A 25,813-nucleotide genomic window follows, 5' to 3' on the forward strand; every position below is an offset into this window, starting at 1 on the left:
TTCAGCTGTTCAGCCTAAAACTGATGCCATCATTACGGTTTGCATCACTGTTTATCACTGGGCCGAGGAAGCCTCCGGAGCTGAAATTCAGATATTGTAATGAGTGCGTCTTTTCCAACATGCGCTGTAAGCGGTAGACCAATCACAAAAGACTGGGCCATTTGACCCATCAGAGCAGAGTACACTGTAAAAAATAATTGCCATTTCAACTTTTTTTTTTTTGTAGACACAACTAAATTTGTAGAAATTGTCCAGACAACAAGAACATTTAAGTTTAATTGTCCTCAACTAAGCTAAAAGTTGAATTAACTAGTATAACTGTTGTTTCAACTAGAAAACGCATGTTGATACAATTGCACATACACCATATATTGTAGGGCTGGGCGATATATCGCACGATATTGTTATGCGCGTCTCTTCAGTAAAGCCGGTTCTTTGATTAGTAGTAAATCGCCTTCACCTGCTTTCAGATGGAAGATATGATGCAGATATGAGTGTTAAAGTTAATGAGATAATTAAGTGATTAATTTAGTGATCATTGAGCATTATTGAAGACACCTGATGTTAACAAGCAGAATCACTGAAGGAGAAAATCTAAAATTGTAAGCCACCGTTATGGCGATCAGTGTTTGCTTTAGTTGGGCTCTTGATCCTTATACTTTGAGTTTAAATTTTGTTTGTCTGCTGTTATTGATTTATAACAGTCAAATGAACAAAAACAAGTGTGATCTGATAGTGTTGGTTATGTTTTGACATAATCATGCTGTGATCTGAAAAATGAAACTCATTCAGATGATCTTGTTTAATTTGATAGCAACAGTTTAGTGGTCCTACAGCATATGATAATCGTATGTTTATTAAAATCCAAACCATTTAATAAAAATTGTTCTGATCAAATCACTTTCAAATGCATTTATTTAGAAACGCAGACATCAATAATCAGCCTGTGAATCTCAACCGTGGTGACAATAATAATCCTTGTTGCCACCAATCACAACTCATTAATGGCTCCCATCATGCATTGCGGTATGAATAAATTATGATCTGAATTGTCTATGTAATTTACTTTTCCTAATTGAATATTCTGTTCATCACCATTGTTGAGATGCATTAACTGAATCTTGATATCTGTGTCTGCCTAAAACAAAGATTTTTTTTTTTTTACAACTTTTAAGAAATCCTTTATATTATATCACAAATTCTGGATATTTATGCAGAATCTCAGTTATGCTGTAACCAACAGCATAAATCACAAACACTTAGCTCAAATGATGAATGTCATAATATAATCAATACCATTAGATCATTGTTTTTCTTTGTTCATTTGGCAGGTATGACTCGGATACAACAGCTGAATAAAAACTAAAGTTAATAATATAAGGGTCAAGAGCCCAACTAAAGCAAACACTCATCTCCATGATGGTGACCTGAAATTCCGGTTTTCTTCTTCAGTGATTCTGCTTTAGGTGTCTTCAATAATGCTCAATCATCACTCAATTAATCACTTAGATATCTCATTAACTTTAACACTCTTGAGTGTGGACTCATATACACTCCCAGGTGTGTTCATTTAACACTGGAGTTTTTGCTGTGTAAAGAGCCGTAGTTAACTGACAAGCTGAGCCATATCGCATTAAATATCGCTGGCGATACGTCCGCGATATTAGTGCGATTTGGCTCAGCTTGTCAGTTAACTACGGCTCTTTGTAGTAAATGCCGCTCCATCTGAAAGCAGGTGAAGGCGATTTACTACTAATCAAGGAACCGGCTTTACTGACGAGATGCGCATAACAATATCGTGCGATATATCGCCCAGCCCTAGTCAAGTTGACAAAAAAATTTAAGGCAGCGGGGTAACAAAGTTTTTTAAGTTGACTCAACAAATTGTTTTTTACAGTGTACGGAATCTTTTATTAAACAGTTTCAGACACAGAGTAAACAGGTGATGCTGCAATGTATTTTATGAGAAAATTTGTGTTTTTCGACTTTGGAGGCACGTAAACCTATTAGGGATGTAAACAGTTAATTGTCGACAAGAATTTAGTGGATTAAATTAAATTAATTGTCGGCTAATTGAACATTGCGAACGTGACACGACATTCTCACGCGAGAGACCCGACACAAACTTGAGGCAGCAAAAAAGAAACCAAACATGAGGCGGTCGAAACGGAGTGGACTACCAGCTATATACAGTGTGCTAACCTCGAAATTATAGCTGTATTCTAACAATAACTTAGCTCTCCTTATTAGCTAGGCTCCTTGCATGCTGGCTAATAACTTTTTTTAAAGCTGGGTCTCAAACATTAACAGCGCTGTGTTGGACAGATTTATGCAGCGGTGTTCCATGAGGGAGAGAGAGCGCGCCACAAATAAATGAACGTATGGGAAACTCTGCCCTCTAATTTTACCGTCACCTTCCTCAGGGATGATTTAAGTTGTGTTCAGTTCTATATTTGAAGTTTCCAGGTCTAGTAATTTTACTTTTACCTTCCTCAGACCAAGGGGGATTATAAGTGCTGCTTTTCATACAAGTAGTTTAGATTATTATATATAGGCTTAATATAGTGTAGGCTATGCCTGCCCATATAGATTTTTATTTCAAATGTATTTTTGTATATTTTATGTTGCTTAATGTTTCACATGCAACAGGTGAGCCAGTGCACAATTATATTTTATGTATTTTAATTTTCTGTGCATAGTTTATTTTGTTAAACTACATAAATGCCATTATCTGTACCGTATCCCAACTGTTACGATAAAACATCAATTGAGCAATATAACATGCATTTTTATTCAGTATATAAGCAATATTTTGCTTTTTATGTTAAAGACACTATTGATACCATGAGAAATTTACATTCTCAGGAAAATAGCCGCTTATCAGTTAATCGTTAATCGATCGATAAGGTCGATCAACTAACGATTAATGAATTACTCGATAATTTGCATCCCTAAAACCTATTGTAGGAGACCTCCAAAACAAAATTAAGAACCTTTAAAATTAAAATAGGGGCACTTTAAAGACCATAACAGACATAAATCCAGCCGCGTTGTCTTTGAAAAGGGGCCACAAATAACATTCCTCTCATACACACACAGAAACGTGTTATGTGGAGAACAGTGACAGCCCCAAGACAGCTAAACAATATAAGGGGACTCATGCAATTAGCAGGAATGCAACTCATGCTGAGCCACAGAAGCAAGATCAGAATCAAAAACAACTCTGAAGAACAGCTGACTCCAAATTACAAACACTGATTTGTGAGGCTGGTTTCACCATGCTGTGAGCTGCTTCTTCTCCCTACTTATCTAATATTGCTGGCTGGTGAGCAGTGAGTTAGGTGGCGAAAGGAGGGGCAGAATACAAGCTGTGAGATTCAAGCCTCAGTGGCATTCATTAGCCTGAACCTGCAGAGTGACTGCAGCAAGCTGACCTGTGTGAACCGGCAAGCACTAAAGACTGTCACACTGGGACAAACATTAAAAACAGGACAGTCACCCTCAATCATACATGTAGGCCCTGATAATAGCAGCTGCCCTATTGCATGATCTAATGAGTCTTTTCTGTGCATGAAGAGGAACTTTACCTTCTCCATGCAGCTATCCTCTCCCTGAGAATCATGCAGACCCAGAATGATTGGTCGGAAAGGAGTGGTCAGAGCAGAAAGGAGTAAAGGAGGGAGGAGAGATGAGACAATAGAGAAACATTGCGTAATCAGAGAGAAGACAGAGACAGTATTGCATAATTACAAATAAGCAGCTTTCAGCTACCAACAGTGATCAGTGAACAGCAGAGATTGAAACAGAAAATGACTAAAGATGATTGACTACTCTCTAAATTAAAGACGAATTATATTTTGAGAATATCGTGGAGAATGGAACAGTGATGAACAACACAGAACACTTGCATGATGACCAACTGCTCCTGAACAAGCTGTATCTCATCAAAACATTATCTTTACATGACTTCCTCATTGTAGCCTCATGTCAGAATCATGTCAAACCTGAAGGTATTTCCTTATCTAAAATATGGGGACAAAATTCCTCTCCACTGTCTGTCATTACTTTCCACTGCCAAGAAAGTGAGAAGACTTTCGTTTTTGTAATGGCAGCCACTTATCTTTACTTAGCCATGTATCCTGTGATAATAATCCATCTAACCAACTGCAGCTGTGGCCTGTGCCTCACCAGATCGATGAGTTTGGTGATGGGGATCTCACGGATGGGCTTCTTCATACGGCACAGAGTCTCCAGAGATGTGCCAAAACAGCTGGGCAGATAGTTTCCAGAGACAGTGATGAAGTAGTCTTTTCCCCGGTCCAGATGAAGCACCAGAATGTCCTCGATTTTATCCTCACCAGAGTTCAGCAGTGTTACAGAATCTTTACTAACATACACCTCCAGGAAGATCTCCATTGTCTCATCTATGTAAAAAACAGGAATATTTGAGACAGTCGGGAAGATGGGCGCAGTCTGCATCATAAATCAACAAGTTCAGATGACATCATATTTGTGTCCTCTCTACATGATATGGGCAGTTGACATGACATTTCTTCATAGAAATTGCCTTTTATTTCTTCTCTTATATTTTCATAATTTGGCAAAATTATCCATAATTGTTTAAATGTGTGATACATTGGAATTCTTTTTGCAAAACTAAAATTAAAGTTTTAAAATACACTGAAAAAGTCAAATCGACACTGACATAGTCGAAGCGTGACATTGGAGAAGTGCTGTTTCTGTCAATGATTTCTTCCCTCCAAAACTATTTTGGCCAAACATTTCCCAGTAAAATGTTGTGGTCCTTTGGGAATGTACAATGTGGATACAAATGAGGTATATTTATTATCAAAATGGGATCTATTTAAAAAAAATACCTGTCATGAAATTACATACTGCCCAACTATAGTGTCTATTATTGTATCTTGATAATCACGAAGTAAAGGAAGACATTATCAAACATTAAAATAATGTGTCATTCTTTTTTATGACAAAAATACAGGACTGAAATTAGATACTTACTAGGGTCTAGTACCCCTTCGTTGGGCTCAGCACGTAGCCAGGGCTTACAGTATTGAGAGTCATTAAGTTTGGGAATGAAGGCAAAGGTGCAAGCAACCTGTCCATCATTAGTGATGAGAAAACTCTGACGCTGCAGCTGACGGAACTTCACATTCTCAAAGGTGAACTATGGAATAAAGAACAGGGATAATATGAAAATGTGTTTGAATAGTAGTGTATGAGGCTGTAAACATACACTACCAGAAGAAAAGATGAAAGACGTCAGTTTAAAATAGAAATCTTTTAATCTTTTATAACATAATAAATGTCTTAACTGCAACTTTTGATCAATTTAATGCATCCTTTAAAAACAAAAACAAATCTACACACTGACCCAACTTTTGCATGGTATTGGTATTTGCATGGGTATTACAAAATACCCTTAGTATGCACTGATGAAGTGATTCCAGGTGATGCTGATCAGTTTATTTTTAGTCTTTTCTATTTTAAAGACACTGCCCCATTGCATTCAGTCTAAAAGCAATTATGGCACATGTGATTAGCCTATAATCCACTCACAGTCCAGAGAAGTGCTAAGATTGTGCAAACATTATCGACCCTCCACTGATATATGGTGGGATCTCAGAGAGAATGGAGGCAGGCCAGAGGATCAATGCAGAGTTTGTCAGAGGATACACCGACCTGTCTGTCTCCCCGTCATTACTCACCTCCCGTCGGGTTAGGGACAAAGAGGGCAGAAAGTCATTTTCCATTCTGTCCATGTCCCGCACAATCTCTTCAAACACCTTCTTGTAGCGCTGCTCTATCACCATTTTCACCTGCAGCACACACATAAAATCAATGTGAAGGTCTCAACTCCTTTATTGGAGCATGATGAATGGAGTTAACCTCACCCCGACACTAAAGACAGAGCTGACGGGTTTGTGGTCACTGGTCTTTAGGTCCATGTGACTGCGGTAGTGAAGTTGCTTTACGTTGCTCCCCCTCCAGAGGATACGGTCGCACCAGGCAGGGACTCGACACTTCCCACTGTCAACGCACCCCAGAGGACAAAACCAAATTATGACGTGACAAATTATGAACTTAATTTTTTTTTTTTTACTTTAAGAGCATTTTAACAGCAAGTGATCCTTAAACAATGATGTATAAAGGAAGATGTCCTGATGTCCAAAAACGTTACCTTGAGTCCCATCCATCGGATTTAGCATCATATTTGTAAGTTGGGATGAAATTAATATCCCCTTCCATGAAATCAGTGAAGGCACGTTTAGTCTTTCTCTGGATATTCAGCTGGCAAAGTGAAACAGAAGATGCAATTAAGTGTGCTTTCAGAGCAAAAATGGAAATCTATATTTGGCTACCACTTACAGAACTGCCACATACACACACAGGAAAAAGAAAAGAGGAAGCAACAAAGAATAACATAAAACCAGATAAATACAGTGGGGTGCATTAGTAAAAGAGAACACTACTGGAAAATACCTTTGTGTTTTTTCATTAAAAATGTTAATAAAATAATAACATCATAGTTTGATTGAAATGTTGTGGATCGAAAAAACCCCATGAATTTCAGAATTTGATACAATTTTAATTTATATAAACATTACATATTTATAATTCAAATATGTATATAACTTAAATATATAAAAAGCTTTTTCTCTTCAGAACTTTAGACTCAAATTGTTGTGCTAATAATTCTATTTAATCACAACTGGCCACTTTATTAGGAACACCTTGTTAGTACCGGGTTAGACCCCATTTTGCCTTCAGAACTGCCTTAATTCTTCGTGGCATACATTCAACAAGGTGCTGGAAACACTCCTCAGAGATTTTGGTCCATTGCCATGATAGTATCATGCAGTTGCTGCAGATTTGTAGGCTGCACATCCATGATGCAAATCTCCTGTTCCACCACACAATCAAATTGAGCAGAAAAGTGCTCTATTGGATTGAGATCCGGAGCCTGTGGAGGCCATTTGAATTTGTCATGATCACCATTGTCATGATCAAGAAACCAGTTTGAGATGATTTGAACTTTGGGACATGATGCTTTGTCCTGCTGGAAGTAGCCATCAGAAGATGGGTACACTGTGGTCATAAAGGGATGGACATGGTCAGCAACAATACTCAGGTAGGCTGTGGCGTTTAAACGATGCTCAATTGGCACTAAGGGGCCCAAAGTGTGCCAGGAAAATATCCACACACCACATTACACCACCAGCAGCAGCCTGAACTGTTGATACAAGGTAGAATGTATCCATGCTTTCATGTTATTTACGCCAAATTCTGACCCTACTATCTGAATGTGGTAGTAGAAATCGAGACTCATCAGACCAGGCACTGTTTCTCTAATGTTCTATTGTCCAATTTTGGTGAGCCTGTGTGAATTGTAGCCTTAATGGCACCCAGTGTGTCTTCTGCTGCTGTAGCACATCTGCCTCATGGTTCGACGTGTTGTGTGCTCAGATATGCTCTTCTGCAAACCTTGTTTGTAACGAGTGGTTATTTGTATTACTGTTACCTTTCTATCAGCTCCAACCAGTCTGACCATTCTCATCTGATCTCTGGAATCAACAAAGCATTTTCGCCCACAGAACTGCCGCTCACTGGATATTTTCTCTTTTTCGGGACATTCTACGTAAACCCTAGAGATGATTGTGCATTAACCTTTTCTTCTCCACATGCCTATGCATTGAGTTTCTGCTATGCTATTGGCTGATTAGATACTTGCGTTAACAAGAAGTTGAATTAGTGTACTAATAAAGTAGCCAGTGAGTGTATAGCCGTATTATATATACTATAAATATATATTAGTGCTGTCAAAGCCAATACTGACAAGGTCCTGATATTGACGAGGGGTCGGAGAATTCGCATCAGCTGTGTGTGTGTGCTTGGCCATCATCAAGGGGTATTTCAGACTGGACGTGCTGCGATGATAGCTCAGTTCACAACGACAAAACACACAGATCACTTTGGTCTTGTCAATGGAACCATTTGACAACTTTTTAAAAGTAAACTTTCAATTCAGAATCTTATTGGCATCCATTTCGGCGTCTCGCGCTCGTCATCCACTCGAAACTTAACGTTAACCAACTATTTGGCCGGCTCGCAAGCCTAAACAAGTGTGTGCGGCGTGCCTGTTGTTTTGTTTACGGTCTAGCTAGATCTGCTTGCGCTTTGGTCGACGAAGCAACAAAACGTCCTTGCGTGGCGGAAGCCATTGAAATGAATGGGTTTCATAGTGCAGCGCCGCGCATGCCGCGTCCTGTTGCAAAAGCATGTGAAAAAAACTACAAAGTTTGCTCGGCCAAAAAGACCTTTAATCGCGCGATAAAAAAATGAACGCCGTTAAAATGGGTTTGCGTTAACGCCGTTAATAACGCGTTTAACTGACAGCCCTAGTATAAATATATATAAATAAGGATAAAATATTATAATAAAGAGGCATCATCCCCAGGTCTCACCTGATCATACTCCTGAAGCCTCCGTAATTCATTCTCAGCAATAAGTCTCTTTACTTCCATGGTATCATTCAAACATAGTCTGTAGTTAAGATCTCCAAGCCAAATCACCACACTTAGAAGAGAAATCATAAGCATTGAAGCATTTAAATATAAGTACAATATTAGCTTAAAATATAGTTATCTAATCATGGGTTCACAATGGCTACACTGGATGACAGTGACACTCACTCATGTTTCACTATATTGAGAGGGGGGCAGTCCAGCAGGTGGAAACTCATGCGGGCACAGATGTCTTTGTAGTCCTGGTTCCGCCTCTCAATGTCATCCACATGAGCCGCCAAATGAGAGTTCACGAAGCAGAAGCTGGTATTGTGAAACACAAAACGCACAGCCACTCCTCCTTTATTCCCCTATAGTAATAGAGTAATAAAAGTAGGTTAATCTTATCAGGTCACCGTGATTGAACTACTGATAGAAAGTATCATTCGATTTGTGGTCATTTCTGTCATTTGTGTAATCAATACCACTCTAAGATTTACACCATATCTAATACAAATACAACAAAAGATATGCATTCTATGCCAAAAGATAGGCTAAAATGACTTACAGTTTTGACAAAACCACTTCCTATTTTAACAAATGCAAACATACCATTTTATTCATGAGGCCAGTTCCCACAGACTCAGAAGCCACCTCTCTAATGTGATCTTTGTGCACCTTGTTGACATACACCACCATCATCATTCCAACTAGGCGAATGATACGGACCTGAAGACAGCATACAGAACTTCATGAAAAGTCCACATACAATGAAAGCGAGTTGCACATACTTTCTTCAGTTGACTGCCAAATGCTACTTTCAGGGTGCCACAGGAATGATAAGACCGTTCTTTGCATTTTAAAAGCTAAATAGCAAAAATCAGCTGTCGTTCACTCACCTGCATGTATCTGGCTTTATGGTGGAGGCTTCTCTCTACTGCATCAACCCATAACTGTTCTTTGGATGAGTCCATATAGAAAAATGCCTCTGTGCTCAGGTCCAGCTCCTGAAATCTGACAAAAAACACAAGAAAACAATTAAAGCATAAAGCACTATGACCTTAATCACTCTAACCTATTAATGGACAACGTATAATGTGCAATGATCCATTAAGGGTGAAATACATTTAGTCCATGAGCCAGGGGGGTCCATCGGTATCATCGGGGGGACAAATGCTATCATTGTTTTTTGACAAGGTATACACCCCTAGTACTAGAAAAATCACGATAGCAGTGCAGGGGTGGTAGCGAAATCACTTTTTTCATCTTATGAAGTTACTAACCCCCCAAAATAAATTCCGTTTTTGAAATCTGGTGTATATCTGGTTTAGGCTCATCCTAGGGATATTGTCAATATTCTATAATATGGTGCTTGGTATCATTGGAAAGGGGACCTTTTAGGCTTTCATTTAAGCCCAGTACTGAATCTGTCTGACAAACACAGAGGTCACATGACTTCTTTAAACCAGAAATAACACACATTTTTTCACAATTTCCGCCTAAACTGTATGCTTTCTTTTATTCCTGTGGCATGAAAGAACACCAGGGACACAAAACTCAACAACTTCAATACTCAAGGCACTCTGATGACTCAGAAAATGTATAATATACCCATACTATTTATTTGTGAGAGCCTTAAATTAGACTTGTGCAGCCAGCACAAGTCTTCAAAATAGAATAGAGCCAATAGAATGGACAAAATGGATGGAGACCTATTAGTTGTAAAAGTCAATAAAGAAACAGGTTGTAAAGTGAATATCACCATACAGAAGTCCATATTTGATCCACTGAACATATTTCTGCCCATCGAACATTTACTTTCTAAACATTGACTCCTGATGTAGGTGAACATATTTCTGGCCAAAGGGTCCAGGTGTTTTAATATATAATCTCATAGACTCCTTCTGAAGATAAATCAGCCAGACATTAGTCCATATTTGTCCTACTGAACATATTTCTGGTCAAAGGGTCAAAACGTAACACTGTATATTCTCATAGATTATTTCTAATGTTACCTCATATAGTCAATATGTCCATAAATAGTCCATATTTGACCAACTGAACATATGAGCAAAGAGTCCTCAAAAGGCAATGCAAAACAGAATAATAGATCCTGTATGGAATGCAATGCAACAACAACTGTTATATCTTTAATACACAATGGAATGAGTTAGTTATTGTTTGCATTGTAATGCAACTAGTGCATATCTTATGTAATTCTTCAATGCATACCGTTAGATGGGCAATGCTTTGCAACAGCACTAACTGTTTTGTCTTTAGTGCACAACGGAATGAGTTAGTTATTCTATGCATTGTAAAGCAATAAGCTCATTAATCTTTTTTCGTCAGTACACAAATGAATAAGTTTGTTGTTGTATGCATTGCAATAAAGCAAGTATGTACTTTATTGCAATGCATACAACAACAAACTTATTCACTTGTTTGTGTTTATCTTATGAAAACTTATGTTTTCTCTTTGTTTAGGCTTATGTTTATCTTTAATGCCCAACGTTCGTGCAATGCAAAGCAACATTGGTAAATGGACTGCATTTATATAGTGCTTTTACAGACCCAATGGCCACCAAAGCGCTTTACATTGCCTCACATTCACCCATTCATACACCGACGGCGGTGTCAGCCATGCAAGGCGCCATCCAGCTCGTCGGGAGCAGCGTGGGTTAGGTGTCTCACACACACACACAGCTGGGGTTAGGTGTCTTGCTCATGGACACCTCGACACTTGGTCAGGTGGAACCGGGGATTGAACCACCAACCTTCCGGTTTGTAGACAATCTACATGAACCACTGAGCCACTGCCGCCCCTACAGAACATTGCAATGTTCTCTTCGTGCACAACGGAATAAGGCAGTTGTTCTATGCATTGTTATGCAACAGCTCATGCTATGATTTCTCTCAATCAGTACAGAAATTAATGTTAGTTGTAGTGAACAATGCAATGCAAAACACAAACGTGTTTTCTTTTCATTGCACATAGCAATTAGTTAGAGCAATGCAATGCAACAGTACGTACTCTTCAATGTCCGTCGGAATAAGTTAATTATTGTATTCATTGTAAAGCAATAGCTCATGTAATGTTTTATCGTCAGTACACAAATAAGTTAGTTGTTGGATGCAATGCAATGCGAAAGCACATGTTATGGGTTTATTTTTTCATTGCACAGAGGAATAAGTCAGATCTTTTATGCAATCAAATGTAAAAGCACAAGCTTTATCTTTTAGTGCACTGCGGAATGAGTTAATTCTTGCATTTCAATTATTCTATGAAATGTAATTTTGTATGTTATTCTCCAATGCACAACCTTAGCTCGTCTGTGCAGTGCAATGCAATGCTAGCCTGGTTAAAACCAGACCATTCTCAGTAGTAACTGAGTAAGGGTCTGGCAAAGCTTCATAGACAAATCATTTCCAAAGGGGCGTCCCCAACGGACATCGCTCAAATGCCTCTGGGCGCAATTGGATAGACCTAAAACCAATCAGAGCGATGAAGGAGATGAAGTATGCAGACTTTTGCCGAATCCAGTCGGTAAGACAGCGATAACATCTTTTTTAGATATGAAGGCTTTTAACGAAAAGGAACATTTTAAATCGCTTAAAACAGACGCGATAGATGATTCGAATGAGTGATGTTCCACGGCGGCATCCATCCATCCATCCATTCTACAAAATCTGCTTCACCGTCGCTGCGCTGTCGTCATTGTGTAAAGCCCGCCCCAACGTTTCTGATTGGTGCCTTGATTTCGACGGATTAGAAATGGGCTTGAATGAGCTCTTTGCCAGACTACTTGCAGAGCAAATCTAAATTTGCCGGAAGTTGTCTGGGTTTTTCCAGGCTAATGCAATGCTTCATCATTACACATCGGAATGAGTTAGTTCTTTCTATGCATTGTAATGCAACATCTTGTAATGTTTTTTCCGTCAGTACACAAATTAATAAGTTAGTTATTGTATGCAACGCAATGTGAAAGAACATATGTTAATTGGTTTGTTCATTCCACAAGTACAAGTACGAGGAACAAGTTAGATGCAAAGCAATGCAATAGCAAAAACAAAATAGGTCTTCAATGCACGGCGGAATGAGTTAGTTCTTATGCATTAAAACAACAAGTGCATAGCTTATATGTTATTCTCAAATGCACAAAGTTAGATTGTGTGTACACTGCAACAGCTCACGTTATCTTTTCGTTGCACAACGAAATTAGGTCGTTTTTCTATGCATTGTAATGCAACAGCTAAATGAAATGATTTACCTTCAACACACAATTGAATAAGTTAGTTATTGTATGCTATGCGAATGTGTCTTGTTTTCTTTTCATGGCATAGAGGAATAAGTTAGATCAGGGATCTCAAACTCAACTTAACTGGGGGCCGCTGGAGGTAGAGTCGGGGTCAGGCTGGGCCGCATCAAGTATTCCACAAAAAATAGTATTCAAGTATTCCAAAAAAGGAGCACAACTGATCCAATCTTCTCAATATTTATTATTAATTATTTTCAAATAAATTAATATTTATTTTCTTCTGAACTGTTCCTCTGAATTTGAACATTCCTTTCTGTACATGATTGGTTCTTCATGAGCTGTCCTTCTGACAGTTGAAGTTCATTTTACAAACTTTCTTTGTCTATAACACATATTTGTGATATTTATATTTGCTTATGTCCTTTTTATTTTCTTTATACAACACATTAATGATATTGAATGTTTTTTTTGGAAGGCACATTTCCTTTTATTATACTTAGAAAAACAATTATTGCTTTTGAAATACAAATATTTGCAGTCATGTCTGCCCATCTTATTGAATTCTTTTTTACACATGTATAGTGTCTCTAATTACTGACTGCACAAATCAAAGCAAACCTTCTTATCAACCTGTTGGACACATAATACAAGCTCAAAATGTTTTAGAGCAGGGTCTCTCTCCAACACGTCGCTCGCGAGCTACCAGTTCCTCGTGGCCTGATTGGTGGTAGCTCGACAAGGGGCCGTTTCACATATCGCGCTCACATATTTTGCGCGCTCAAGTTCGTTATTTCAAATGTAGGCTCATAATTGTCGCTTCTCATAATTGAAGCGACGCGCTCATTTTTTCCAGGCGCAGTATGTTTGTACTTCGCGGTTGTCTATGACAACTATTGACAACAAACCCACCGTAAGCTGTCACGAGACTATCTATGGTAGCCCGTAAGGGAATTTTTTTTTTTTTTTACGCGGCACACGCAACGACGGGCCGCACTAACATTAAACTTTAATGTCAAGTAGGGGGCCACAAAATATCACGAGTTTGAGACCACTGAGTTAGATATTTAATGCATTGCATTTCAACAGCAAAAATTATATCTCTAAAATGCACATCGGAATGTGTTAGTTATTGTATGCATTGCAAAAGCAAAAATGTTATCTCTTCAATGCACAGCGTAATGAGCAATTACTGTATGCATTGCAATGCAACGTGCATAATTATATGTTATTCTTCAATGCACAATGTTAGATCTTTTATGCAAAAGGACACATGTTATCTTTTCAATGCAGAACGGAATGAGCTAATTACACTGTATGCATTGCAACAAGCGCATAGACTTACATGTTACACCTTATTATGTTATATGTTATATTATATGCTTCAATGCACACCGCTAGATCGTGTGTGCAATGCAATGGCAACAGCGAATGAGGTTTTTTTTCGTAATGCAAAAATCGAATGCAATGATTTCACTTCAATACACAAATGAATTAGTTAGTTGCAGCATGCAATGCAATGCAAAAGCACTTATGTGTTTCTTATTGCACAGAGGAATACGTTAGATTGTGTGTGCAAAGCAAATGCAACAGCACAAATGTTACCTCTTTAATGCCCAACGGAATGAGTTATTTCTGGTATGCATTCCAATGCAACAAGCGCATAGCCTTATATGTTATTCTTCAATGCCCACCGTTAGATCCTGTGTGCAATGCAATGCAACAGCGAATGAGGGTTTTTTTGTAATGAAAAAGCTAATGCAATGATTTCACTTGAATACATGAATGAATAAGTTGCAGCATGCAATGCAATGCCAAATCACATCTGTGTTTCTTATTGCACAGAGGAAAAAGTTACAACTTTTATGCAATGCACAGCACATGTGTTATCTCTTCAATAAACAAAGGAATGAGATAGTTATTGCAATGCAAAAAGTAAATAGCTAATGTTATTCTTCAGTGCAAACCTTACATCGTATGTGCAATGCAATGCAAAAGCTCATATGTTTTGTGTTTTCTGTCCATTGCACGGGTGTACAAGTTAGATATGTTATGCAATGCAATGCAAAAGCACAGATGTTATCTCTTCAATGCTTAACGAAATTATCTAATTACTGTATGCATTGCATTGCAACATGTGCATAGTTATATGCAATGCACAACGTTAGATCGTGAGTGCAATGCAATTCAACAGCGTATTTTTTGTAATACAAAAAAGCTAATGCAACGATTCAATACACAAATGAATAGGTTTGCAATGCGTGTATGTTATATGTTGTCTTTTCATTTCACAGAGGAATAAGATAAAACTTTTATGCAATGCAATGCAACAGCACTATATGTTATCTCTTCAATAAACAACAGAATGAGATAGTTCTTGTTGAAGTGCAATGCAAAAAGTAGCATATATGTTATTCTTCAATGCACAACGTTAGATCGTATGTGCAATGCAATAGCACAAATTTGACCTTTTTTTGAGTTTTTTTGTAATGCAAAAAGCTAATGCAATGATTCACTTCATTACATAAATGAATAAGTCAGTTGCAGCATTAGGTCGATGCTTCAATGCTATTCAAGATAGTTCTTGAATGAAGTGCAATGCAAAAAGTAGCATATAGTAGCAATGCAACAGCTAAATTTCAATGCAAATTCAAGCTCTTCAATTTCAAGCTCTATAATGCACAACGAAATAAATTATTTCTGGTATGCAAGGCAATGCACCAAGTGCATAGCCTTAAATGTTATTCTTCAATGCACACCGTTAGATCGTGTGTGTAATGCAATGCAACAGCGAATGAGTTTTTTTTGTAATGCAAAAAGCTAATGCAATGATTTCACTTTCAATACATAAGTTATGTAGAATAAGTTAGTTGCAGCATGCAATGCAAAAGCATATCTGTGCTTCTTATTGCACAGAGGAATAAGTTAGGTCGTTATATCATCCAGACATGAGTCCATATTTGACCTACTGAACATATTTCTGGCGAGAGACTATTTGATCTTGAACTTTCTACACATACTCAATGACTCCTTCTGATGTTACACCAGATACCAACATAGTGTCGGCCCAGATCCGGCCCACATCTGGTACATATGGATTCCACAGTTATGCTGCTATGTTGCTATCTGGGACATCAGGCATTCAGTAGTCCATATGTGACATACTGAATATATTTAGGGGTAAAGAGTTCTCGATCTTGAACTATCTACACACCAAGCTTACATTAGCTACTATTCCCCACCAATTCACAAGAGAAAAAGTATTTTGTACTTACTACTTACATTTAATACCCCTGGAACTCAATGGAAGTTGATTGAAGATGGCATAGTTGGTAGTGTTGTTATAACCAGTCAACTGAACCAACAATATTTTCACAAAACTGACAAAACCTTGTCAAACTGTCAAAATCCATCAACTGCATGAGCTACTTTCTGACATTCTAACTGAAAGTGGGTGAATATCAAAATACATGATAGAAACATTTTGTTAAACCACTTACAAGTGTTATGTTGAAAACACTATTGAAACAATTACTTTTTATTACAACTGTACATTAATAAATAGGCCATTTGGCCCTGGACTAATAGGGTATTCTATTTGTCCATTCTATTGGCTCTATTCTATTTTGAAGACTTGTGCTGGCTGCACAAGTCTAATTTAAGGCTCTCACAAATAAATAGTATGGGTATATTATACATTTTCTGAGTCATCAGAGTGCCTTGAGTATTGAAGTTGTTGAGTTTTGTGTCCCTGGTTTTCTTTCATGCCACAGGGATAAAAGAAAGCATACAGTTTAGGCGGAAATTGTGAAAAAATGTGTGTTATTTCTGGTTTAAAGAAGTCATGTGACCTCTGTGTTTGTCAGACAGATTCAGTACTGGGCTTAAATGAAAGCCTAAAAGGTCCCCTTTCCAATGATACCAAACACCATATTATAGAATATTGACAATATCCCTAGCATGAGCCTAAACCAGATATACACCAGATTTCAAAAACGGAATTTATTTTAGGGGGTTAGTAACTTCATAAGCTGAAAAAAGTGATTTCGCTACCACCCCTGTACTGCTATCGTGATTTTTCTAGTACTAGGGGTGTATACCTTGCCAAAAATCACTATGAGACTTTGTCCCCCCAGATGATACCGATGGACCAAATTTGGGGCCCTGGCTCATGGACTAATTAATGCTTGTCACAAAACTGCAAAAAAAATGGGGTTTCCCAAACATGGCCCATTTGCATTCTACACATACATTTCCAGATCTAACAATAGCCTGGTTTTCATTACAGACTTATGCAAAAACGTTGCGATATTTTCTAAATGTCGATAAAAAACTATTGCGAAATGGCAACGTTTCCATTAACCAATGTTATGCGACAAAAACGCAATTTTTTCCTCTCGCGATAAGTCATTCCAAACATCATGGCAACGCATGTTAGTAGGTTCACGTATAAATCGCAGCCACAAGCCATATTTTCAATCGAAGGAGACGTAGGCTTGTTATTCAAGCATTAATGGCAAGGAAATCCCCTTATATTTGGAAGCCTCCACGTGTGATGCGTTTCTGGGAGTTTCTCCCTCCTATCTGCTTCGCGGTCTTGATAAATAGTGACATTTCTTTGTTGTTTAGAATCCAGTATTCCTGTAATTCTTTTGTCTTTTATGAGTTTAATAAAGAACTCTGTCTCGTCTTCTGTCCAAACATTTCGTGCCTTCTTTAAAGAATGATCGACTTTTACGTACAGCAGGTGACCTGTAAATGCGAAAAAACTGTTTCCATTGCAGTTTTGCAAAATATTTCTTTTTCGAATTGCCTGAAAAACCACCTCATGCGAGCGTAAAAACGACTCGGTTACTAACGTAACCTCGGTTCCCTGAGAGGAGGGAACGAGTATTGCGTAAGCTTACGCTATGGGAAAACTCCTTTTCTCGAGAAATATTGAAGTCTTTATGTAAAACGCATTGCAGCACAGCATACAGCAATGAGCGAGGCAGCTCGGTCATTGGCTGTGCTGCGGCAACTTGCACGAACCAATGACGGGGCGACTCTGAACCCGCTTCCAATGAGCGTGCTTCGCGCCCACGCGCGTCAGAGCCCGCCAAGATGGGCGTGGCCAAAGGCTATATATTGGGCGCCCCGTCGTCTGAGTTCTTTAGGTTCAATCGACTGAAGCAAACTGACCAAGCACAAGCACGGCAGATTACGCAATACTCGTTCCCTCCTCTCAGGGAACCGAGGTTACGTTAGTAACCGAGTCGTTCCATTTCGAGAGGTTCCTCTTATTGCGTAAGCTTACGCTATGGGAACGCCATGTAAAACGTCGTGCGTGCTGACTTCGCTTCTATTAAGCCGGAGGCCGGTGCCTGAGCCTTTGAGTGAAGTAATTATCCAACGAGCCAGCCGAAGGCGGGCTTTATAAAAGGACAACGTGGAACGGCCCGATGGGCATCCAGAGACACACACAAGCACATTTTCATGTACTGTCATGTATGAAAAATCCTCCACATCAGTTTCAAAGATGTGATTCTATGAGGGAGGAGACAATGCTCAGCATGTACACACCCCAGCCTATGCATAGTTAGACCGACAGTATGTTAGAGTGCAATGAGGGGACCTGTAGGTTATAAAACCTGATAAATGTGGACGGTGAGGCCCAGCCTGCAGCCGCACAAATATCTTGAATGGGTATCCCACTCGACCACGCCCACGAGGAGGCCATGCCTCTCGTAGAGTGAGCTCTGATGCCCAATGGGCACTGAAGGCCCTTGGCTTCATAAGCCAGCGCTATAGCATCAACTATCCAGCGCGATATTCTTTGCTTTGACACAGCCAGACCTTTAGTGCGGCCGCCAAAGCATATGAACAACTGCTCTGTCTGTCTGAACAGGGCAGAACGTTCCAAATATACTCTGAGTGCCCTGACCGGGCAGAGTAAATTAGCGTCACTTTCGTCTGCTGGGGACGATAGCGCGGCCAAAGATATCACCTGTGCTCTGAAAGGAGTAGAGAGCACCTTAGGAATATACCCGTGTTTTGGCCTGAGGACAACCCTGCTGTCGTTAGGTCCAAACTCCAGGCAGGTAGCGCTTGATGACAGCGCGTGCAGGTCGCCCACTCTCTTGACCGAGGCGAGAGCCAGCAAGAGAGCAGTTTTGAGCGAGAGCTGTTTAAGGTGCACAGTTCGGAGGGGTTCGAACGGGGCACGCTTAAGTGCGTCCAGGACCGTGGCCAGGTCCCAAATCGGCACCGAGGGGGGGCGTGGGGGATTTATCCTCCTGGCGCCCCTCAGGAAACGAACAACTAGGTAGTTTTTCCCTAGTGTGCGTCCTTCGACCGGTTCATGTGATGCCGCTATGGCAGCCACATATACTTTGAGCGTGGAGGGGGTGCGGCCTGCCTCCAACAGCTCTTGTAAGAAAACGAGCACACTCGGTACTTCGCATGTCTCAGGATTCAGGTTCCTGGATTTACACCAGTCACTGAACACCTTCCATTTCTGGGCATATAAGCGCCTCGTAGAGGGCGCTCGCGCCTCAGTGATGGTTCTCAACACTCCACTGGGGAGGTTCCCGGGAATCCGTTGAGGGGCCACGCATGGAGGGCCCACAGATCGGGGCGGGGATGGAGGATCATCCCGTTGGCCTGCCTGAGGAGATCTAGTCTCAGTGGAATCGGCCATGGGGCAGATTGCATCATCTGCATCAGTTCTGGAAACCACGTCTGGTTCTTCCAGAGTGGGGCTACCAGGAGCACTGCACATTTCTCCTCCCTGATCCGACTGATGACCTGAGGTAGCATCGCGACCGGAGGGAAGGCATACAGCGGGCGGCTCGGCCAGACTTGGGCGAGCGCGTCTGTGCTCTTTGAAAAGAAGAGAGGGCAGTGCGCATTTTCCTTGGAGGCAAAGAGGTCGACCTCTGCTCTGCCAAAGGTTTGCCATAACCACTGAATCGTCAGGGGGTGGAGAGACCATTCTCCTGGGAGAACTTTGTCTCTGGACAGCATGTCCGCTCCCTGGTTCAGAACACCTGGCACATGCGCTGCTCTTAGCGAGCGCAGGTTGCGCTGGGACCATAGGAGGAGCTCCCTGGCCATCGAGTGCAGGGAGCTCGATCTGAGTCCACCCTGACGATTTATATGCGAGACTACCGTCATGTTGTCCGTTCGGACTAGGACGTGCTCGTCCTTCAGGTACGGAAGCAGGGCTCTGAGAGCCAAAGCGACCGCTTTCAATTCCAGACAGTTTATATGTAGGCGCTTCTCCGGGTTTGACCACAAACCGGAGACAGGCCTGCCCTCGTAAAGGGCCCCCCAACCTATTTTGGAGGCATCTGTCGTGATCATTTTTCTCCTTGTGTTCACGCCCAAACTCACGCCGGACTGATACCAGTCGACAGCTTTCCAGGGCGTCAGGGCTTTTATGCAGCCGTGATTTGCTCTGATTAAAAAGTGGCCCGAGCGCCACGCGTGAGTGGGGACATGGCTTTTGAGCCAGCGTTGGAGAGGACGCATGTGCAACAATCCTAGCTGGAGTACAGCTGATGCTGAGGCCATGAGACCGAGCATCCTCTGAAATCGCTTGACGGGGGCGCGCGCACCCGCTCTGAACGATGTTGCAAGGCGCCGGATAGTGAGCGCGCGCTCTGATGAGAGGCGCGCAGTCATCTGCACTGAGTCTAGCACTATTCCCAGAAAAGAAATATTCTGGCTGGGGGATAGCATGCTCTTTGCAAAATTGATTTTTAGACCTAGGCACTCTAGATGACTGATAATCCAAGACCTGTGTGTCACTAACTGGCTCTCTGATTGTGCTAGGATTAGCCAATCGTCGAGATAATTTAGTATTCGCACTCCCCACTGTCTCAGGGGGGAAGTGCTGCATCCATACATTTCGTAAATGTACGGGGTGCCAGTGACAGGCCGAATGGTAGTACTGTGTACTGGTATGACTGTCCCTCGAAAGCGAATCTCAGAAATGGCCTGTGATGAGGCGCTATTGGAATGTGAAAGTAAGCGTCTTTCAGATCCACTGACAGAAACCAATCCCCCGGGCGAACTTGCGCGAGGATATGCTTGGTTGTTAATATTCTGAACGAGCGAATCATTAAAGCTTTGTTCAGATGTCTGAGATCTAGAATGGGGCGGAGACCGCCATCCTTTTTCGGGACGAGAAAATAGCGGCTGTAAAAACCTGCCTCGCTCATAGAGGGGGGGACTGTTTCTATAGCGCCTTTCTCTATCAGTTTGAGCATCTCGGTGCGTAGAACATGTGAAACATCTTTTCTCACTTTCGTCTCTACCACTGCTGTGAAGCGGGGCGGTCTGCGAGCGAATTGAAGCGAGTAACCGTGTTTTATTATGTTCAAAACCCATTTCGGCATGTCGGGGATATTTTCCCAAGCTTTCGCTCGCACAGATATGGGCTGAATGCTGGCTGGGGGCGTGTCGCAGTGACGTATGGCTCCCGCCAGCGAATCGTTCTGTGTTAATACCGAGCTTACAGCTCTCAGCGGCGCGGGCGCGCGCTGAGCAGCTCTGTTGAATGCCGAGTGCAGGGGTGCGTGTGAGATTACAGGCACGCTCGCTGTAATGCTCACAGAGTGAGATGGGGAAATGTTTAACACTGTGTGTATAGTGCTTATGGGTGGGGGTGCATAGACTGTGGTAGGCACGCGCGCCACTTTCATAAAACTTCCCGCTCGTGGCGGGAGGTTTTTGGCCATATAAACAGTGTTTGTGAGTTGGGGTGCGTGCATAACAGCGGGCACACGCGCTACTCTTATACAACTTCCCGCTTTTACTGGGGAAGTGTTTATAACTGTGGGAACAGTGCTTGTGTGTAGTGGTGCATACGTGACAGTTGGCACACAATCTACATTTATGGGGCGTCCAGCCTGGGCTGGGAAAACATTTGGCACTGCGTTGACAGTTTTGATATGTGGGAATGCGCACTTTGGTGTGGACACGTGACCCTTTAATGACACAGGCAGAAAATAGCTCTTTATGTGATTTCTGTTTGTCGCCGTAAAAACGGCGTTTGTTTGCAGGTGGGCGAGCTGTGTGGCTGGCACATTGGCTGCTGTATAGACATTTCCAGCCGCCTGTAAGGGGACTGGGTAATGCTTTAAACGTTTTGGAGAGAACGGTCCGGCTCTTGCGAGACACGCGCTCTCCCTTTTCCTCCCTGTAGCTAGGAGGACTTACGAGGCTCTGGGTTCAGCACAATCCTGGGCCGAGGTCCCCGTCGCTCGGGCGGTTGTTTCCTGTTGGCAGAGCGCGAGCTGCGTCGAAAATCCGTTTCAGGTTTGGGCTGAGAGACGGGGGGCGCCGTCTTAGCTCGCTGCTGCTGAGGCGGCCGTTGGCGGCTCTGCGATGAGCTAGATCGCTTGGGCAGGAAGTGACGCATAGCCTGTGAGTCCTTACGGGCTTCGGTGAAGCGCTCGGCGAACTCCTTCACCGCTGGTCCAAACAGGCCGCTTTGGGAGATAGGCGCGTCGAGAAATGACGCCTTATCTGCATCCTTCATCTCTGTTAGCGTCAGCCACAGATGGCGCTCAAGGACAGTCAGGTTAGCCATAGCACGGCCGATGGATTGGGCGGTGGCTTTTGTAGCTCGCAGCGCTATGTCAGTGGCGCTGCGTAGGTCCTTAAATGCCTTAGGATCGGGTCCAGACTCGTCCATACTGCGGAGAAGTTTGGCTTGAAACACCTGGAGGACAGCCATAGAGTGAAGCGCTGATGCAGCTTGGCCGGTGGCGGCGTATGCGCGACCGGCGAGAGCTGAAGTAGACCGGCAAGGCTTCGAGGGATGAGAAGCTTTAGCTTTCCATCCAGCGTTGGAGGATGGACACAGATGATTGGCCACAGCCTCCTCGAGGGGCGGAGTCCCCTCATAGCCTCTTTCTTTCGCGCCGTCCACAGAGGAGAGCGACAAAGAAAAAGAAGGCTTCAGGCGAGCGGAGTGCGGGGCATTCCACGACTTCGTGAGTTCGTCGTGAACTTCCGGGAAGAAGGGGGAGGGTCTTTGTCGAGGGGCCTGTCGGCGCCCCTGCAGGAACCACTCGTCCAGTCGGCTGCGGGCGGGTTCTTCCGGGGAAGACCAATCGAGCCCGAGGTCTTCCACGGCCTTAGAGAGAATGCGGACGATCTCCGAGTCCATGCTGGAGCCCGCGCTCGTGCCCGCTGATGTCGATGGAGCGGGGTCGAAGGACGAGCCCGGCCAGTCGTCGGATGCAGCATCACAGGAAAAACTGTCATCCTTATCATCATCATCCCCTGACGCGCCAAACGAGACGAGCCCCATCGCTCCGCTGGAGGGGTGCTGGTCCGCCTGTGTGAACTGGACTGGCGGCGGGGAGTCTTCGGGTGGTGGTGAAGCACGCGGGGATTGGCCCGGCGTGACATCACTGCAAACCGCGTGCTCCGGCGGCCTCTGTGAGCGGCGTTTTTTCTTTCGCGGCTCGACTAGAGGAGACGGCAGCACGGAAGAGGTGGGCCCAGGGCGTCACACTCGGGACATCCGCCTCGAGTGAGGGCAGCCTCTGCGTGGTCCGGTCCCAGGCAGCGGGCGCAGATGATGTGACGATCCACGTCCTGAAGAGGGCCTCGACACGAGGCGCAGGAAGGCATTTGAAACAACGCCTTGTTAAATTTGCTCTTTTAGAAAGTGTCGCGGGGGCGAACACTGATAGCTTTTGAAAGGATATTAGATGATGCGCGCCGGATGGCTTAGCAGAAGGGCGATCGAAGGCGGCTGAAGGCGCCGGCGTCCTCGAAGCAGTCCTGCTGTAGGCTTGTCGATGGCGGCGGCGAAAAGACTCCAACAAATCCGGAGGATCCAGCGAAGAGAAGGTTCTTTGCTGAAGGAGATTAAATCTAAAGAACTCAGACGACGGGGCGCCCAATATATAACCCTTGGCCACGCCCATCTTGGCGGGCTCTGACGCGCGTGGGCGCGAAGCACGCTCATTGGAAGCGGGTTCAGAGTCGCCCCGTCATTGGTTCGTGCAAGTTGCCGCAGCACAGCCAATGACCGAGCTGCCTCGCTGTGCTGCAATGCGTTTTACATAAAGACTTCAATATTTCTCGAGAAAAGGAGTTTTCCCATAGCGTAAGCTTACGCAATAAGAGGAACCTCTCGAAAGGGAACTTTTTTTTTTGGTTAAATGGGAATTTTTGCAGTTTACATTGGCCGTATTTTCAAATCGCAATTTGAAGGGTAATGGAACGCAGCTAATGTTTCAGATTCATTATTTTGGAGCGAGGGGCTATTGCTCTGTCACTCACCCCAGTGCGTAGACATCTGGAGGTTCTGAGTCACAGCACAGCCAGGGCTCAAGACTGCTGTCAGGGGACTGACCGTTCACATTCCAAGTGCCCAAGAAGAACCTGTAAAATACAATGACTTACTCAAACACCTGGAATCAGTCAAAACAAAATGATTGACATTACGTTTCCAGGCATGTGACACTCACCGAAAGTTCTTAATGTCCACATATTCTTTCTCTTTCTTGCTGAGGCGATACTTGAGCAGGCCTTCCCTTGACCCTGACTGGCTGCTCATCATGGTCTGTCTCATGGTGTAGTTGGATGGGCTGTCAGACCAGGAAACAGAGCGGTCTACAGACTGAAATCTGCTACAAAAAACAACACTGAGTTAAACAAATCTGAAAATGCACAGGCTTCAGCATTTAAAACCAGTAGCACTCACTCATTTCTGACAGGTGTGGCATTCAGTGCGGAGGGTGGCCTTTCTTTAGCAGTCAGGCCTGCCGTGAGGTTAGTCGATGGCTTGTATGTGCCTTTTCGAGGGGGAAGAGGGGGCACTGGTGGAGGGGGCGGCTCTCGTTGTGCAACTATACGGTTTTGTTGGTTCTTCTTCTCTTCCACTTTTATACAATGGTTAAAATTTTCTTCGAAACCAAAATCTGTCGCAAGCGAGAGGGCGGAGTCTATAAACAGAGAGGAGCAGAGCAGTTACAGAACGTTCACGGTCTTTGGTGCATCTGGCCATGTAACCCAATGTAAAAATGGTTATGCTCTGGCATTTTTTTATTCCATACCTGCGTTTGAGGGCTTTGCTAAAGTACTGTTGTTGATGTTGTTTGAGGTGGACTTGGAGGTTCCTCTTTGAGGTGGAACAGGAATGCAGTCTTTGACTGGAATGGGTACAACAGGCTCCATCTTCCTAGGCAGTGAACTCCTCTCAGCTAAAGGTGGATCATTTAAAAGTGATGTTTCATATATTTATGAAAAAAAATTGAGAATGGCCTTCAAAACATCTTTAGCAGTGGTAGTTTGATGAAGGTTTAATATTATCATTTTAGTACAAGCAGCTCTACTTATAAGATTTAACAGTAAAGCACAGGTACAGGCACACGGTTTCATAGTACAGTGGGCATAAACTCTTTGATGCAAGACCCAAAATCTGTACATTCAGAGTACCATACACAAAGTGACCTCAGAGGGATATGCATTTTAAAAAAATCAACATGACAGAATAAACTAAAATTAAAAGAAAACCAAAACAGAAAAAGCAGGTTTTTAAGGTTTTCTATCTTAAATGTTTCCCTGGTCTGGATATGATCTGCTGTCTTCCCTTTTCTTTCTTTTTTACATCTCTTTTTAAAAAACTGAAGTCATGAATACAAAAATCTTTGACTGACATTTTTTATACATGATCTTTTTGAGTTCTCTCACCTTCAGTAATTAATAATTTCAGAGTATTGCAGAAAGTATCCTGGCTGGAAGGCTAGAATACACAACTATTAACTAGATTTATGCCTAAATTTGCAGTCTGGACGCTAGTTAATTAAAGTCAATACCAGTCTGCAGATTTTGAGTTTCACAGACAAACTCTGAGAACATTCATACATTCTGCCCATTAATGTCTAGATAACCTGCTGCCTCAAAAAAACATTTGATGTCACTAAACTGTGAAAATCCAGTGATTATTTCATCCTCAAAATTTGTCATTCTAACCTGACAGATTTCACAGTAAATCTAAAAGTGTGTGAGCACAGATGAGCATACTAT

General features: G+C 42.3%; 1 protein-coding gene across 4 annotated transcripts in view; it reads right to left on the reverse strand.

The window, feature by feature from the left end:
• The window catches only part of ocrl (OCRL inositol polyphosphate-5-phosphatase), a 37,939-nt gene that overhangs the window by 5,857 nt on the left and 6,269 nt on the right, over positions 1-25,813 (reverse strand). Inside the window, exons 6-19 of one of the 4 annotated variants that reach the window (XM_056258553.1) lie at positions 24,841-24,987; positions 24,489-24,729; positions 24,253-24,414; positions 24,065-24,166; positions 9,425-9,539; positions 9,138-9,254; positions 8,715-8,896; positions 8,487-8,598; positions 6,203-6,312; positions 5,916-6,051; positions 5,730-5,840; positions 5,023-5,188; positions 4,189-4,424; positions 3,588-3,611 (exon numbers count right to left, since the gene is read on the reverse strand). In XM_056258553.1, the coding sequence (XP_056114528.1) occupies positions 3,588-3,611; positions 4,189-4,424; positions 5,023-5,188; positions 5,730-5,840; positions 5,916-6,051; positions 6,203-6,312; positions 8,487-8,598; positions 8,715-8,896; positions 9,138-9,254; positions 9,425-9,539; positions 24,065-24,166; positions 24,253-24,414; positions 24,489-24,729; positions 24,841-24,987 (1,961 nt within the window). The remainder of the gene's footprint in view (positions 1-3,587; positions 3,612-4,188; positions 4,425-5,022; positions 5,189-5,729; positions 5,841-5,915; positions 6,052-6,202; positions 6,313-8,486; positions 8,599-8,714; positions 8,897-9,137; positions 9,255-9,424; positions 9,540-24,064; positions 24,167-24,252; positions 24,415-24,488; positions 24,730-24,840; positions 24,988-25,813) is intronic. The other 3 variants (XM_056258554.1, XM_056258556.1, XM_056258555.1) reach the window with 3 other exon arrangements.

The sequence above is a fragment of the Rhinichthys klamathensis genome, unplaced genomic scaffold (genome assembly GCF_029890125.1).
Source record: "Rhinichthys klamathensis goyatoka isolate OS25496 unplaced genomic scaffold, OSU_Roscu_1.1 h1tg000153l_1, whole genome shotgun sequence".
NCBI classification, from domain to species: domain Eukaryota; kingdom Metazoa; phylum Chordata; class Actinopteri; order Cypriniformes; family Leuciscidae; genus Rhinichthys; species Rhinichthys klamathensis.